Genomic DNA, 19,358 nt, shown 5'->3' with positions numbered 1-19,358 from the left:
CCAGGGGCCAATTTCATAATAAACTACAAAATATTAATAGTAAATCAGCTGATCACCCAATGCAAATCTTATGGAAATTACAAGTTACCGCACAGCGTACAACTTGTAATCAATTTATTATGGAACAAGCCCCAGGAAGCGATTCTCACTTGCCACATCACGCACAACAGACTCAAAACACCTTAGCTAGTGCGGGCTGAATCACTATAGGCCTGTAGTTTTTCAGGTCTCTTTTATCTCCAGATTTGAATATGGGCATGACAAACCCCTGCTTTAGGTTGGAATGAAATATGCCATCAGAGTGTTGAAGAGAATCGAAGATGGGGGTCAAGGACGGAAGCACAGTATTTCAGCGCTCTTGGTGGAATGAAGTCCGGGCCAACACTTTTATTTGAACCTATGGCCCACAGATTACAGGTTAAATAAAGCAATAGCATTCATTATACATCTCCCAAAGTGATGATGTCTCGTTTAAACAGGTTGGTTAATGTTTTTTTGTTGTTACGTTGGCTAACTTTTAAAATGAAGAAGAAAACAAATCTGTCACCTTCAATGGTTTAGTTTAGTATCGTTTCGGTTCGGCTAGTTTGCAAATGGCCGATGTGACGTTTGGAAGTGTTTGTTTGTGGACATGATCGTTTGGATTTTTGTGGTGACTTCGTGACATGTAAAGCTATCATATTAGTAATTACTTTATTTTCAAATCAATACTTGGGATACACAGTGCTTCTTGACTTGACAATTGCTATTGCCGCAGTGTCAATCTCAATCAAGAGTTTAAACGTCATAGTTAATAGGACCAAGTTAACCTACGATAAGTTACTGTCCCCTTTCCTGTTACATTGTTTTTATTTTGTTGTCAGGTTAAGACTATTCATGCTATAAGCTTTTTATCCTTGGATAAGAATTGGTATCTTATTTTGTAACTGAAACGGACGCCAGCAACAGGTTTACTAGTTGATTGAGGTTAAGAGATAAGTGATATGGGACTGAAACATCTGGTTTTATTTGTCTGATTTAATGTTAAGCTGTATAATAATATCGTCTGTTCTGAGAGTACAAAATAACAAACAGGTCAAAGACAGTGAAGGCCTCATCAACTTCAGTAAGATTAAATCATCTAGCTAGCCTATGTAGGCCAATGACAAGTCATGTAATTTCTAGAATTATTTATTGATATATCTAATTCCATTCCGATTGCTAACGATACAAAGTTTAAACTAAACATGGCTGCTGTTAGCTATGGTCGTTCTGGTGTCTTGGAGACACTAGTTCGAGGTCAATGGTATAGAGTATACGTTTCTTTGGAGGAAGATTATCTAAGCATAAGCTTAGACGAAAGCTACGAAAACTCAACAGCTTTAAATGGAACTCTTAATAACAATAACAACAATAACAACAACACAATGGAGTCCTACGGAGGGTTAATGGATGGCGCCGATGTTCCTGAATCAGTTGCTAACCAAAAACGAATAGTGAGGGTTGTGAAATCTGATAATAATGGACTTGGTATCTCTATTAAAGGCGGAAAGGAAAACAAAATGCCCATTCTCATCTCAAAAATCTTTAAAGGAATGGCTGCAGATCAGACTGAACAATTGTATGTTGGCGATGCCATTTTGTCGGTCAATGGTGAAGATTTACGTGAAGCTACCCATGATGAAGCAGTCAAAGCACTAAAGCGAGCAGGAAAAGTTGTAGAACTTGAAGGTAAGACCCATAAGATAATTTTTAGTACCGGTAGCCTATAACTTCGGTATGGTACAATGGATTTAGGCCTATGCTACCGGTACCATTGTTTTTTTCATTCAATTTTTCCAAGTTGCCTTTTAAAGATGCAGATAAGTTATGCCTAGCTCACTTTAGCATACAAGCTTTATACAGTTTTAGCTTAGCCTAAATATTAAAAAGCAAAGAACCTTATTAGCCTTTAACTTAAGTTACAGGCTAAACCTGCACGGTACAATGAATCTTGTCAGATTTTTATCAATTTAGATTTTTTTAAAGGGTGCCATGGACTTACACAGAATTCTGTGTCCCATATTCAATGGCCTAGTAAACTCTGTAGACCTACAGTAGATTCCATATCGTTCAGACAGCTTGGTAGTGGAGATCCATGAAATAAGCGTAGGACCTTTTAACAAATGTATTAGGTATCGTTTGTGCAAAACTACCTACCTAGCAAACTTAGTGCTAACTTGAGTAGGCCTACCTAAGTTGCTACCTATATTGAAAGGAATAAATGTAAGTTAGTAATACACATTTTGTAGCCTACATGTTTAACTTATGTTATTTGTATTAGGGCTTACCTTTTTTTATTATGGTCCATTCACTTACAAGGGTCAGTCATATACTGTTGACCGAACCGTTTAAACCATTCAAAAATCAAACCAAAAACAAGGAGTTGTCTAGGTCTACTGTAGGCCTATACCGTACATTATTTTGTTAATAAGAACTTAGAGGTCCTTTGCATGAATGTAAGCATGCCACACTGCATGAATTTATGCTGTCCGACTTTGCATGTTGTTATTAGGTTACATAGCACTGTGTTTAGTGAGGGATTAACTCATTAAGCTTATTAGCCTACTGTATAGGCCTAATCAATTTAACTTATACTTGATATTATTAGGTAACGGTAGGACTAACAACTTTTAAAACTAACCTAGGTGTATCAAAAAATCTAAGTACGGTAACTTATATTAGTACTGTAGGGTACAGCATGTAACTTAATCAAAACAAGCCCTAAGAATACCGTTATGACTAGGCCTATCCCTAGAATGGGTAAAATCATAGAATTTGAATTATAACTTATCTTGAACTGAATCATACATTTTTCTCAGTGTTACTCAAACAAAATAAGCTTTATTCAGATTCACTGGTCAGTGTGCCCACCTAGGTTTCTGAACCATATGGTATCGGGATAGCTATGTACGGTATAAAATTGATTTTGGTTTTCTTGACAGCCATTCCGACCATTAGAGTTTTTCTAGAGACTAATATTGCACACTTTACATGTTTACATTTTTATTTCAAACCAACATTTTGGTATATCGACAGACAGACATTTAAACTTAAAGAAGAACTAACTATCAACACGTTTCCAAACCACTTATCCTGTACAATCTAACATTAGATGGCTGAAGAATCGATTCCCAAACATGAGTTCAAATCTTAATATATAATTCTGATAATAATAGTTCTGATCAAAAATATGTGCGTAGGACATTGATCAAAATTTTCTTAACAACTTAAAACGTAAAAAATTCAGTGACGGTTTGCAGAAAGTAAACCATCTGTCCGTTAAACTAAATAATATTGCATTGAAACCAGCTTAAAATGTTAGCAATAGCTGCTAGACTTTAAAAAAAATTAAAATTTGATTTATGAAAAACAGAAACCCAAAATTAAAGTTTTAGCAACATTCCCTTCCTCTCAAAATGATCTTTCTTCAACAGAAGAATCATGAAAATCCAGTAGTTGATTCCAGAATCTACGAATGAAAAAACCCTCCCACGTGTTAATAAAATAAAAGAAAAAAAATGAAGAGAACCACTAATTTGTATCTCTAAATTTAATAGGAGTAAAAGAATGAAAAAAATCGTGCTATAAGTGGTTCATATGAGAGATGAGGCGGTGATTTTCTTATTTAAAAGTGAAGTTTGTTGGGAATCAAGAGAAATAAAACAAAATATTTTTAAATACATACATACATACATGATACATGATCTCTCCGTCCGTAGTCCTTTGCCTTAAGGAATTGGACAGGTCAGGGTTAATACAAAGAATAACCAGCTTAATACTAATTTTTGTCACCGTCTAGGTAACTGTCTACTTAACTCTACTAGATATTTTTTTAATTCTGATTTGAATTTTGTTAAGCTCTGAATTTCAAGTAATTTTTTCGGTAGGGCCTGGTACAATTTCATTCCCATGTAATCTGGTTTGTGTTCCAATTTTGTGAGTTTATGTTGGACTGCATGTGTGCCCTTTGTTCGTGTGTTGTAAGTGTGATTTGTAAAAGTTGGTTTAATGTTCTGTGATTTTATATAGCAAACTGATTCATAGATATAAAGTGAAGGGACTGTGAGAAAGCCAAGTTCTTTATAAACATTTTTGCAGCTGGTCCGAGGCGGCATGCCCAAGATTGCTCTTACTGCCATATTCTGCCAAACAAAGATCTGGTCAATATTCTTCTTAACAGCTCCCCATAGAATGATTGAATACAAAATGTGCTGTTCTATTAGGCCAAAATACACAAGTTTAGAGAGAGCCAGGTTTCCGAAGGTTCTTATTCTTCGAAGTACAAAGACCCCTCGAGCCATAGACCCCTCCAGTTTTTTTATTTGTGCATCCCAGCTCAATTTATCGTCCAATCTCACCCCTCAATGTTTAATAAAAATTGAATATTTTGCTGTCGATATTTGTGCGAAAAATTACACAAATTAGGATTTCTTGAATGGTAAATAAGCTACAGTTTAGTTTGTTTTTTCACCTTAGGACATGAATAGAAAAGAAACAGTGTACCGGTAACAAAAAAAAAATGTAGCTTCTTAATTTACATTTTTTCATTAGCCTAGGAGTTTATATTGATACAAAAACGGATACTTTGTATGACACTCAAAGTTCAGCTTAAGGATCACTTTTGCCCACATTATAATAGTATTTTAATGTTTTCTTGGCTACATATCCACTCCACTAACACACATTAATACAATAGCAAAATAATATTAATAACTAGCTTATACCTGCGGCTTTGGCTGCAATGGTAGGCCTAACCATCATAGGTACAGTATAAGAAATCAGTATTACAATCTAAATCAAAACAGGTGACACGACTGGATACTTAAAAATTTCCTAATTTTCATGTACTAAATCTTTTTTTTATTCTATGTCTTTAGTTCTGTTACGGTTTTGCAAATAATTATCCGTAGGCTGATGGCTTTGCCAATGATCGCAAAATTAAGTTATTATCATTATTTTATTGCATAGGCCTAGATTAAAAATAATGTAACAATTAAAAGTTTTACAGCAATTCAATTACAATTAAAAACTAAATGAAAACATCTAACACAACACAATATATTATCTTCGACTAAAACATCCTACAAAAAAAAAATCTTGAAACTGAAAATGCCGCGACAAATTTCTCCTTGGTATTGGTAGTTCTTTCATATCGGCTCTTCTAATACAAGCAAAGAAAATTTTCCAGCCGAACAACATCCCAGGCTCATCTTTCCATTTTAATGCTTTGCAGTGTATACACTCTCTGCACATTCAATATATTTTTAGTAATTTGTGTTGTCTATAGTTTAGTGTTGCCTCGTATTCCATTGCACATTTTCAAACACATACCAAGTATTTCTGTTGAATGCTTGGCGCCAATTATTATTTAAGGTACTTTATGTTTGAAACAACTCTTTACCGATGAAAAATATATATATTTGAGAGGCTTACCGAATTCAAACTACTAAATCAGATGTAGGGTAAGCCTTTTTTTACCTTTTCTGTTGATGAAACATATACATTGGAGTACAAATTACAACTTTATTTGATAGTCTTAACTTCCTAACAATTAAAAACAATTTTTATGCGTTTTTATTATGCCTACACTTAACTTAGTTTTTTTATATATTTTTTCTTAAGTAGGCTACCCCATTCTCTTAATACCCCAGCTTCCCCTATAAGAAAGACGAGAGACTAAAAATCACACCAGTGGATACTAACTAATCTTTTCTAAGTTATTGGACACCTTAATGATTTTTACTATAAAGAGTTTTACAATATTATTCTGTGGATGATCCTAGCGGTGCCTATATCAGCTGTCTGCTGTCTATTACTTTGATATTAGTTACAGTTTTAAACTTTCCCACCTGATAACTGTTGGTAGCACCTCAGTCATACAACGACTTGCTGCTTGTCAATTCATTACTTTCTTTTTATAGAGCATTGATTTTTTATCTTGAAAAAATTTATTGTTTGAATGCATATTAAATTTTTCTGCCGCACCACCAGTGAATTTTTATTCGTCTGATCAGATTTTAACTCAAATATTTTCATAGGATAAAATAAATAAATTTGCCAAATATGTTCAAAATGGTATCCAAAGAAGCAAACTGCAACAATTCAGTTTACAGAAAAACATCAATAGTTTAGACGATAGACAATATTCCTTATTAACATATTCGTTGAGAATGTTAGAGCGTCATATTTACAGGTTGGTTACAGCTAAAAATTTCATATTTTAAGGTCTTGAGATGAATTCTTTTTTGGTGTAGAAGGCTCTTTCTAGCAGCCAGTCTGTGAGTTTTTTTCTTGAAAGTGGATGAATTATTCTGTTTAAGTTGTTGTGGAAGGGGTTAAAGTATTACGGTTTATAGTTATAGTTTATAGTTTGATGGTTGGCCTTAAACATCGATGTTCAACAAAACATTTATCCCTCAAAAACATCAGTAACCTACCATTGCTGTAAAAAACTTCAAACATAATTAGAAAAACATTGATGTTTCGAAAACATAAGTTATCAATGCTCATCCTTACTCTGTTGGGCAGGTCATAGCTCTTTTGGCTGTGCCCAAAGTACTTGTTAGTATCATTGGTAAAAATTGAGTTTTCTCATTTTTGACCCTCAAAACATAAGATTTCCTCTTCTTCCAATTTCTCTTTACACCTTTTTAAAGAGCTTAAAGAAACAAATGATGTAGTATATTGAAGTGTTTTTGTACGATTATTGGTTACGGAAAAAATTCAACAAATTTTAAATTAAAAATTCCCATGTTATTCTTATGGAGAAAAAGTTAAATGTCATAGCTTGCTTGTTAATGGATATACAGGGTTGGGCAAATGTGTGGATACCCCTAGTTAACTTTTTAATGGGTGACACCAGGAAAACTAAACTCCACATACCTTCATAAAAAATAAAACTGCACTTTTTGGACGGTATCTCAATTTTTCCCGTGACCCCAAAATGGGGTATTTTGGGAATAGCTCCAAAATTTTAAATGTAAAGCCCCATCGAGTGACACCTCATTTTAAAGGCCTTTATTAAAGAAGAATATCAGCGAAAACTAGAGGTCTCTATCTCAACCCAGTACGACATGGCGGTAATTTGAAAATACATCTTACAATTTAACCTCATTAAAAGTTTCTCTCAGGCTGATGAACATTAAAAATGACCGCCATGTCGTACTGGGGATCAAACTTGGCAAATTTATTTTTTTAAACTAAGCTAAGTTATTCATATTTTACTAAAAAACACACTTTATTACCCTCCTTGTAGCAGCAAACCTAGGTACTTGCTTAACCTAATGTTATTTAAACAGATTTAATAGAAAATCTAATCAGGTGAATGGAAATTCGCTTAGTCTACAGGTTTGCTGCGGCGGGGGTATTTTAAATTCAATCAAGTTAAAATTACTGTAGCAGTTTTTACAATAGACGATGATATTTTTGGATGATACGAAACTGTAACACTAGAACACGGCAAAGTCACCTCTCGTTCCACTGTGTTCATGTTTGGTAGAAGAATGCAAGTTAAGAGGGGGGGGGGGGGGGTATACGTAGTGTTACATAATCATTGGAGGGTTTTAAATCCTAGCACTACCGTCGCATTACATCGGGTTAGGGGGAGGTTTAAAAATAATAATTTTTACGCAATACCTATCTAAAAATGCTCCTATATTGTACGTACCATTTTTAAATGTCATTAACAAAAGGTATTCAGCACTCTTAAAAAAGTACAACCAATAAACATGAACAAACGAGAAATCCGAAACGTAAATTGTCACAGTTGGACTTACCAGCGTGAACTGTAATTAGACATAAAGTCAGAAGTCGGAACTAGTCTGAATAGCCATGCTGTCGGAGAGAGTTAGACGTTAACTTTGCTTGTGAGTGACGATGCGGGTGGACCAGAACAATGGCACAAAGATGTCTTATTTCTGCTCTGTATAATGTCACAGCTGTAATGCAGTTTTCTCGTTGAACCTTTCAGTGCAAAAAGCCTAAACTTTGATTGGTTGGTGTCAAAGATCTTAATAATAAGAAATCAAACTATAAATAAAATTCATAAATTAATAGATGTAAAACACCTGGGTATTTATACAAGTAATAACCCATTTTTCATTACTACCCATGTATTTAAATGACTATTCAGATAGACGCCACACACAAGTTTTTATTTAGTTTTCCCCAGTAAATAGCATTGGAATGTGTTTATTGTTCATATTTTATTTTAGTTGTTCAAATAAAAAAAAATTTAAACACGTATACCGGTGATGCAAATTATGTATAAATTTATTATTAAATTTTATATTTTAAGTACCGGTACCGTACCTACACCCAAATTCCTCAAATACATACAGTAATCTACATAACATAACATTTTCCATATTATGTTGATTTATATAGGGTTTATTTAATAAGCTTATTTATAAAAACATGTTTTTAATGGCTCTTACAGTTACTTTTATTGTAACTGCCTCCATTAATGTAAGGGAACAATTACTATAGCACACTCTTGTCAAATGTAAATTCAAAATAATGCACCTTGTTATCTTAAAAAAATAATGGTGACAAATGTTAATAAACCATTGGCATTTAATAAATTCTTCTATTTTGTGAATAACCTTAATGGTATTTTGATTAATCTTATTACATAAATTAACGTATTTTCCTCTGTTCACTCAATTTTCATTTAGTTATTTAAATTCTTTTTCTGTGTCAAAATATAAAAAAAATGTGGGTTACATAAAAAAATAATGTAGAATTTTAGTATTTTATTAGTTAGGGCCTACATTTTAATTTTATTATTTTTTTTTATTATTATTATTTTATTCTATTAGTACATTATTAGTATTTTTACATGCGTCAAAATAATGTAGCAGGTGTAAAACGCAAAAGTATACCTTTATATTTATTTGTCAAACATTAACACCTGTGGAGACTTGGGATACAAGCGAAAGTAGCAGTTGGTCGACAGTAATGCTGAAATAGTGCAATTAAAATGCATTGAAAGTCAGCTATGGGCGTCAGACCTCTTTAGTGTTTTCGCTTCAGATTGTATTATTGTAGAATACATACAACAGCCTTATCTGAAGTGAAATAAAAGTTGTTTTATAGATTTTCTTTTACTACAAAAAGGTAGTTGATAAATATTTAGACTCATTCCTTTGATTAATTTTGATCTATCAAAGATTATCCAATTACATCCTTTTCTGTTTTTAGATTTAAAGCCAAATATTATATTTAGCTTGAAAATCACGTTTTAATTATTGGAGAACTGGGCGAGAACTTATTTTTTTATCAATATTTTTACCTTTTTGGTAGCCTAAGGTGTCCAAAATTCTTATCTCCTGCGAGACGCGTTTCACATTAATTACAATGCATCTTCAGTCGCTGTCACAGGTCTCAACATTGCCCACAGAAGTGGTTGTCATAATTTATAAAAAATATTAACATAACCGTACAGTTTATGAAACACATATGTAGCCTATATACAGTTTTACGACCATGGTCACACACGTACTTCCTTAGGCTACCAAAAAGGTAAAAATATTGATAATAAATAGGTGTCTAGACTAATATCTACAAATAATGTTTTTAAATATGCAAATTGATAAAACTTATTTTTGCTTTATTGGCAGTGTATTTTACTAAATAAATAAATAAATAAATAAATAAATATCTCTTTATTGTCACATAACATTTACAATTATAGCATAGCTAAAAAACAGGTGACATTGTCAAATTATGTAATAATAACATTAAAAAGTAAATATAAATATGAATAGCTAGAAATTAAAGATTAATATAATAATTATAAACAATGTCTTAGAATAGAAATAAATTACAATAAAAGGAGATTAAGTCGAAAGTTAAAGATGAAAATTATTACAGAATCGAGCTGTCCATTAAAAATTCATTAATGCTGTAATAAGTTTTACCTAGTAAAAAGTTGGCAAGGCTGCTTTTAAAAGAATTAGTATTTATTAATATTTTTAATTTTGGGTCCAATTTATTAAAAAAATTTTTCCCCATGTAGGAAGGTGTTTTTTCAACAAGTTTGAGATTGTGTCTAGGATACTGAAAATTATTTTTGAATCTCGTATTATACGAATGCTCAAAGTTTCCGCTGCAAAATTGAGGGTAGTTGGATTGTACAGTTAGCAAGGTTTTATAAATAATCAAATTTGGAACTGTCATTATATTTAACTGTTTATAAATTGGTTTACATGAAGCTTTCCATGGTGAAAAAGTTATGATTCGCAAAAACCTTTTTTGGACTTTGAAAATTCTATTTATATCTGTTGAGTAGCCCCAAAATTCAATACCATATTGAAGTATGGAGTAAAAATAAGCGTAATACATCATCACTGAAGTTTTTAAGTCTATTGTATTCCTTAAACATAAAATTTGGAAACAAGCAGAGTTGAGTTTGCCCAAAACATATTCAACACACCTATCCCACGCCAAATGCTTGTCAATGTACAGGCCTAAAAATTTAACATTTTCATCAGTTGAAAGCTGTGTGAAAGCATTTACATTTTGTCTATTCTGGGGTGTAAAAAATCTAACCAATTGAGTTTTATCTTGATTCATTTTCAATCCATTTTTATCAAACCAGTTCCCTAGCTCATCAAGACACTCAGTAACTTTGACAACTAATTCCTCATAATTTTTTGATTTGACAACTGCAGTAGTGTCATCTGCATACAGAATAAGACTATTGGAAACATTTTTAGGTAAATCATTTATGTATATAAGAAACAGAAGTGGCCCTAGAATGGACCCTTGAGGCACCCCGACTGTAATTTCCTCCCAATTAGATTTTATTTCTTGATTATTTTTAGTTATTTTTGTCCTTTGGAAGCGAGCATTTAAGTAGGATCCAAGCCAAGATATTGATTTAGTTGAAAATTTATAAAATGCTAATTTCTTTAGAAGAAGGTTGTGGTTAACACAATCAAATGCCTTGGACAAGTCACAGAACACACCCATTGTGCTCTGCGACCCATCCAAGGCCCATGCCACCTCATCGATGAACTCAGCTAAAGCATTCATTGTGCCAAGGCCTTTTCTAAAACCGAACTGTTTTTCAGAAAATATATTAAAAGCTTCCATAAAATTTGTGATTTGGTTACAAGCAATCTTCTCAAACACCTTGGAGAATGTAGGCAGGAGTGAAATTGGCCTGTAATTGTCTGGGTTATGTTTTTCTCCCTTTTTAAAAAGAGGTTTAAGCTCTGCAAATTTTAAATGATTTGGGAAAATATTGGTTTGAAAAGATTGATTTATGATAATTGAAAGAGGTTCAGCTATAGAATTGGAAACAGTTTTTATAATGTCAAGAGGAATTTCATCCCAGCCTGCTGATCTTTTATTACTGAAAGATTTAATAACTTTTATTACATCTGTCTTATTTATTGTTTGAAAATCAAACTTTTGATTTTGAGAATCTGTAATCGAATTTTGTGTAAGCCTTAATGCCTCACATTCAGAAGGAGATAACCCAATTTCTTTAGAGATATTAACAAATTTAGAATTGAAAAATTCTGCAATATCGTTAGCATTGCTGAGTGTTTTATTGTTTACCTTAATGTCGGGGAAATCATAATCTGCCTTAACCAGACCCAGTTCAGATTTGATTACGGACCAAGCAGCCTTACTCTTGTTTTCAGATTCTCTAATGAATTTAGCATTACACAATTTTTTTGATCTATTACATATTTGCTTGAAAATGACCTTATACTTTTTAACATAATTAATAAAATCAACATCATTAGATGTTTTAGCTAGTTGACTCAACTCTCGTTTCCTTAAGCTAGATATTCTTATACCTTTGGTAACCCATGGCTTTTTTTTATTTCGAACTTTGTTATTGTAAAACTTGAGAGGGAAAGCCTCCTCAAATATGTTTTGAAAATTTTGGAAAAAATTTACACAGTTTTCATCAAAGCAGTTTTTGGCATTTACATTCCATGTGGTCACTCTCAATTTACCTACAAACTTGTTAATATTGTTCTCAGAGAATAGCCGTTTTTTACTTTTGAAATTTTTGTTTTGTTTGTTACTGTTATCAGAATTACTAAAAATATTTATAAGTATTGCCCTATGGTCAGAAAGACCTAACTCCACATTCATTGTTAAAACTGAGTTTTGTGACTTCATTTTATGTGTTAAAACATTGTCAATGCAAGACTTTGTAGATTTGGTGATTCTTGTAGGAGAAGAAAAATTGAGTATGAAACCGTACTGTTTTAACAAGGACATAAAGTCTAACCTTTGTTTGGGAAGGCTACAATCTTCTAATACATCTACGTTAAAATCGCCTGCTATAAATATATTTTTTGTTTTTGAAGATTTACACAACATTTTAAGTAAACTTTCCATCTTATATAAAAAAGATTTGAAATTTTCTAAATATGGAGTTCTGTAAATTGAGATTACGATAACATTCAGAGTTACAATTTCGATACATGAGGCTTCAAAAACTGAATCTTTGTTTAGGACACATAAGTCATCTCTTACAATATATTCTAAATTATATTTTAATAAAATACAGGAACCGCCATGAGTACCTGCATCCCTACAATAAAAATGAGCCAGATTGTAGTTAGGAATGCTATTTAATACTAACATATTTTTCTTTTCAATCCAATGTTCATTCAAGCAAAGCACAGAAATATTTGAATTTTCCAAGATAATTTCCAAATCATTTTTTTTGCTTATAAAACCTCCTTCAATATTCAAGTGCATTAACCATAGAATATTTTCATTTTGTTTACAATCTGGCCATATCAAATTATTTCTTACAGCTATTTCACAATTAATGTCAGACTTGCTAAAGAGTTTTTTTGTTGTTGAGAAGCTACTGAAGCAGCAGTAGTCTCTACCACTGTTGCCGGTGAGGATGTGGTTGGCTCAGGTGTTGAGTTCGAGATGCAAATAGAGGCTGTTAGAGGCTGTGAAACCTGGCTCAGGCTAGTGGGTTGCTGCTCTTCTAGTCCGGTACTCCGCTTTTCCACTGCTCGTAGGTGTGTACCATCTTCTATGGGCTCTTTTGGTAGTAAAGCCTGCTCCTCAAGCTGAGACATTGCTTCTAAAATTTCGCTCTGAAGAACCACCAAAAACTGATCATGTGAAAGACCCTTCCAAAGTGGTCTTTGTGCTGTAGGTTGGTCATATGAAACAACACATATGTTTGCATTGGTTCTTTTTTGGAAATTGGCAATGTTTTGAGCAAAATGCTGCACATTGATTTGGTTACTTGTACAAACATATAATTTTCATTTAGTTTCTTACACCAATAGATTAATTTGTTTAACTTTTTGATATGAGATGAAAATGTAAGAAAATTAAAAAGAAATGCAGTCTTAGAAAGTTTTTTAAAACTTATTCACACACAGTAATGTTTATAATTGTTTGCCATAATATGACAGAATTAAATTTATTGATTGCCATTTTTTCTTATGTTTTTATACTGCCTAGAACTGTTAACAGACATCCTTGATAGAATGTGACAAATCTGAGAAATCACAGAGAAGACAACACATTGAAAAATCACTCATTTTTGCTGAGAAAAAGGTTTTGTTTGGGTTGTCTAACAGATTCAGAGAAAAAATTTTTAGTTTTTAGCGAATTTCCCATATAGGGAATAAGCTATTACCGTAGTACTCATGGTAAGACCTGGACGCGGGACCGATTTTTTTTTTCGTTTTAAGGTCCCTAGAGGCCAAAAACACCATCCGTTCAAATTCATATATATATATATATATATATATTTATATATTTACTAGCTGTGTGCCCGTTCTACGCACAGGGATCTTATAGTAGTCAGTTGAAACCTTCTTATATTAAGATTAAGAACAGCAATTAGTTTGCATATTTGCAGATATGCTGGCAAAACTAATATATATAAACCTTCGCAAATACAGTATCTGACAGTTCAAGCCAAAATAAATGCTTCGCAATTAAATGTCACCCGGATCGTGTTGGTCCATATGTCCAATGATTAAACTTAAAAATGTTTTGTAGATCCATGAAGCGTAGCCCTAAAGTAGGCCTATAATTGAAAGTTACTTTCCACATCGGTTAACTTAAACGTATTTAAAGTACTACCTCAACCTCACCATTTAACACTTTATTCCGGTTGACATTTTCAGTATCAAAGGTGCTCTTGTCCATTCCGTGAAACACTGAGAAATAAGGACATTAATGCGTCACCAACATACAACAAAACAACACAATACAACAATCCAACAAAGGCCACGAACTATTGATACATAAACAATATAAAGGCGTAAACAATTCATGATGGTTTGCCCAACAAATGTTTTACTCAAATAGGTTATCATTTTCTTAGCATACCGGGTAAGCTAAGATTTGGAATCCAGGCAGAAAAAGCAAAACTTATACAGAGTTAAGACATCACTTAAATTGAATACGGACGGCTCTAATAAATAAGGTGCAACACCAACGATATCTAATTTGTAAACTACCGGTTCTAAGGAAAAGAACCAGTACCTACGTAAGAACCTACCTAAGAATTACAGTAAATCGGACCAATTAAATACATTAATTTCTAGTCCCGAGGTTATTGATCTCTTGCTTTTGGATTTTCTCGTAAAAAGTTATAGCGTAAACTTATCGGTGTCAGTTTGAAAAAGAAGCAACCTTACCCAAACAACTTTTTGTTATTTAATAGATTACGCATTCTCTAAACAATGATTAGTATATCTATTAACATTAGAAGGAAATGTGACGAAAATCACACAATGTTGGGGGTTTGGTCATTTGTAATTTTATTTTTTAAGTAGGTAGGCCATGTATTCTATGGAAAAGTACCGGTATCAAGGATCGTCGTCAAAAAGGTTGTTATGAATAAATATGTAGGCTTACGTACCCAAGATATGAGCTATGGGCCTATTGGCTGTATGGTCCAGCGATTGCATCACACGGTGAGTAGAAACAGAAAGTGACACATTGGAAAAGCGAGTTTAGCACCTCCTCTGTTAAACCTCTTTTACAATCACCCACTGCAGTTGTGATTTTTTACTTTACACTTTACACAATCGCCATTTAATGCCGATCATCTTAATGCGTCGTCAATGAGTGGAAACCTTTTTTGTAAGCTATTGGCGACGATCATTTCAGTGTCACAGCCCTATACAACACTGATTCAAGGTCTTCTTCTTTCTGGTTGTCAAAACTCAAGAAACATTTTATACTCAAAGAATTTCTGGTTCCGATTTGGACGATGTCTAGTTATTTAATTTCATTTACGGTTACACTATTAGACTATATTATTGCACTTGCGATTAATTAAATCCGTTATGTAAGAAAAACGTTTTTAATCTCACTTGGTTGGGATTTGCTTTCAAAACGTGATTCGAAATAGTTGCGGTATTTGTAAACAACATTTGTAAACATGTCATTGACAGCTGGAAAAAATAATCTTGATCCGAACAGCTGTTCGTTATTTCATAGACGATTATGTGATAAAAATTGAACGAAAATTTGACAAAAATCGCACAAAACTGCAATTTTGAACGTCCGTAATTTTATTTACAAAGTAGTGAGGCTATATTTAAATCACTAAAGACACTCTCGTCAATCCAGTGAATACATTAAAATGGCTTGGATCTTGATATGTACTCTGGTTTTCACGGAGAAGATTGCGTAAAATGCCATCTTGAGTGTTACAGACAAAGGGACAGACAGACAGACAGAAATTTAGATAAGACTCGTTTCTGCTTCTTTAATGTATAAAACGTAAAAATAACCTAAAAGTATATAATTCTGAGCAATGTACAGACAAAACTCTAATTTTATTTATATAGATATATATATTCAGGGTGCTCAGTTGTACTTATTTACTTAAATATTTAATATATATATATATATGTGTGTGTCCGTCAGCACGATAACTCGAGCAAAAATGATCCGATTTTGATGAAATTTGGTACAAACGTGTAAACCTACGTTTATTCGAACGAGTTCGCGATCCAGCATGATCGGACCATGGGAACGGGTGTTTACGGGGGGTTTTATGGGGTAAAAATAGGTTTTTCCCATTTTTGACCCAAAAAACATAAAATTTAGCAATTTATTTCCAAACCATTTTGTAGAGCTTAAAAAAACAAATAATTTAGTATATTGAAGCGTTATTATGCGCCTAATGGTTACAGAGAAAATTCCGAAAAATTGTAAATTTAAAATTCCCATGTTATCCTTATGGAGAATAAGTAAACTGTTGTAGTTTGCTTGTTTATGAACATATTTTGATCAAATTTGGAAAATGTTTTTATTTCTTACTAACTATTAACATTTTACAAAAAAAAAAAAACAGTTTTACCCTCCCTGATGCAGCAAACCTAAGTACTTGTTAAACTAATTCTATTTAAATCGGGAATAAATGTTATATTTTTAAGAAGACATTTCAGTGTAAATCCAATCAGTCAAATGGAAATTCGCTTAGTCTGCAGGTTTGCTGCGGCGGGGGTATTATTTAGACTTAAACATATTTTATGCTTCAATCCTAACATTGCCTAACTACTCTTAAAAGCTTAAAACTGTTTTGAACCACAGTAAGCATACGTTTTTCCAAAACAGTTTTAATACGGGTCAATTTGTAGCAACAAAACAATATATTATGTCTTCTCTAAAAAAATAGTAGTTAGGTCAAAATGTAAGGAAAACACAAACTGCATATAAGCCTACTATTTAATATTATTCTGGTTTCAATAACAGGTAGTTTGAGTTGAAATTGTTGTACCGGGATTTGTTTTATAGTGATACTGTACAGGGTATCAAAATACAGCACTATTTGATTTAATAATCCTTTCTCATTGTCTTCGTATCGTCTAAAATTGGAAATAGAAAGTTCAAAACAACATTATTTCTTTCTTATTTTTGTGACAATAAAGCAATAATCAGTTCTTTCTCGAGCTATGCACTCTGTTATGATCAAAGTCAGCTCAACAAAACGTTAATTCGAAAGTGAGCTGAATATACTTGCTACTTTTCCCTACCTTTGATGTGTAATTTGTTTAATGCTTTGCACGATTCTCTGCTTCGTCAGCCTTTTTAAATATTAAAATAACACCATCGTCGCAGCAAACCTGCAGACCATTTCGCCTTAAATTTCCATTAAAGGAAATATTTTACTATTGTTTGTAGACTTTTTAGTAGTTGAATTTGTCCAGTTATTTTGATTTCCTTATTCTAAAATATAAATAGATAGATTTAGAAAATATTAGAAAAAATAAACTTTAAATGTGTCTAGATCAATAAAGCACTATTGGGGCTAAATTTTGTTATATTTTAAAAGGAAGATGTTGGTGACATAAAGAGGGCAAGACTTGCTATATTTCTGTCACATGTCATTCAGATATCATCAATCAAACGGGGCTTTTACTACTTTTGCTCTCTTTGTTAAAAGAAAATTATTTAAGAGGCATAGCGGTTAACATAACATTTGCAAAAATCTATAGAGTAAATGCTCTTCACAAAAATCTATAGAGTAAATGCTCTTCACAAAAATCTATAGAGTAAATGCTCTTCACAAAAATCTATAGAGTAAATGCTCTTCACAAAAAATATATTTTTAGTCTATCTTGTAATGGACACAGATATTTTATATCAAAGGGTTAATCGAGATGGAATTAAGTTCAGAAGTAATTTTTTTATAGAATTCAGTCCATTTAATAACACAACCTTATATTTTATGGCCAATCTTTTGCCTTTTGTGAAACAAAAATCGTAAAAAATATTTTGTTACTGATTTTCACACAACTAAAAATTAAATTTTTTAATAGGCCTAACATAGCCTTATTAATGTCATAGTGTTCTTTTATTTTTGAACTAAAATTATTTAAAATTATATAAAAATTGTAGCCTACATGTGTTTGTTTATTAAATTTAAAAACTTTGCTGTAACAGTTTAAACTCCCAAGCTAGTGACAAAAATTATAATTTTAACAAAATTCAACTGAAACAATCAGCTTGCTTGTCGCATAAAACCGCATACAATTATTTAGGCTATTAAGTTACCAAGATTTGTAGCAGCCCCAGTAAATAAAATAACTAGGCTAGGCCTACCTGTTTTAACCAATGTTTTCAATCATAAACTGCAAATAGATTTTTTAAATGAATTATCCTATTAATCATTTTACTACGTTATAGTAACAACAATTTTCAAAGCTGTAGCCTACAATATAAAAAAATTAGAAAACAACAGCAATAATCCTCTAGGAGCGAATAATCAATCTGTAAAAATCCACGCTGGTAAAATATTTATCAGAAAAACCGATGTAGAAACAAGTGCTCGGTGGACCGGAAATAATACCATAATCCTCTGAAAACTGCAGACAGCCACCCCATCAATTAATCTTTGCTATTTAATAAAAGTTGGGAATTCAAACAATGGGAACCAGTTTGAGGAAAAGAGTTATGTATAACCAATATTGTAACAAATGCGGGAGTGGGAAGGCATCAATGCTGCACAAATGGTTACAAGTGTACGTTAGTCCTGCACGGTTTGTTTGAGCAAATAGTCCCGCTCTTTACTTTGACCCACGCTCTTTGTTTTTGAAATGTTTTAGTGTTTGATTAAGGTCTCTGACAGATTAGGCATGGTTGAAAAGAAGGTGTTAATGTGATGTAGTTGTTTAGATACTGCTGTTCTTTTTAAAGACCAAATTATGATTTTAGGCAAGCCTGTTAAAATATACCTATATTATTATGGTATAGGTTTGGAGAACTCTGCAATATCCGCTGTGTATAATATACATAAATATAGTACCTACCCACAAAAGAGTTATAACCGCTCTTACTTGTTATACATGACTAGAGCAGTTGTGAATAAACATTAGGTGATATTGCAATTTTTTAAAAGTAATACGGTTGGTGATAAACACAGGTACAATTATAACTCATAAATTATATTTCTCTGATAAATGTAAAACACTTTTGTTACTAGGATTTTCTATCCATACAAAATAGTTATTTGAATGTTTAGTTGCCAGATCTCCATTTCCATCTTTATAACAACAAGTTTTAATCGTAGAATATTTTTTGAAAATACAAACTCGTTTGTGAAAAAATATTTAAATTGTATCAAGAAGTCTATATTGGTGTAGTAAAATGTACAAATTCAACTACGGTATGAACCAGGATCTAAAAAAATGTCAAATGTCAACTCAACACCAGCATACTGCTTTGTTAAAATTTCCCTTGAACAGAAACATATTACGGCGGTTTCCCCAGTGTGCAGGGAAGGGAAGGGGGGGAGGGGACCCTGAAAATGGTCCATTCAAGCTACCAGCTGAGACAAGAGCCCCCTCGTAAACTGCGAGTATTTA

The 19,358-nt window shown here is 32.5% G+C and overlaps 1 protein-coding gene across 2 annotated transcripts in view; it reads left to right on the top strand.

Moving 5' to 3' along the window:
- Positions 1 to 601: 601 nt before the first annotated feature.
- Positions 602 to 19,358, top strand: part of LOC129002456 (beta-1-syntrophin) — an 80,450-nt gene continuing 61,693 nt past the window's right edge. For both annotated transcript variants that reach the window (XM_054430278.1, XM_054430276.1), the window contains exon 1: positions 602 to 1,710. In XM_054430278.1, the coding sequence (XP_054286253.1) occupies positions 1,227 to 1,710 (484 nt within the window). In that variant the 5' untranslated portion in view covers positions 602 to 1,226. The remainder of the gene's footprint in view (positions 1,711 to 19,358) is intronic.

Source organism: Macrosteles quadrilineatus, unplaced genomic scaffold (genome assembly GCF_028750875.1).
Source record: "Macrosteles quadrilineatus isolate MER2022 unplaced genomic scaffold, UCM_ALF_1.0 Scaffold_9__3_contigs__length_116548681, whole genome shotgun sequence".
Classification (NCBI taxonomy): domain Eukaryota; kingdom Metazoa; phylum Arthropoda; class Insecta; order Hemiptera; family Cicadellidae; genus Macrosteles; species Macrosteles quadrilineatus.
This window is presented reverse-complemented; position numbering and strand designations above follow the sequence as displayed.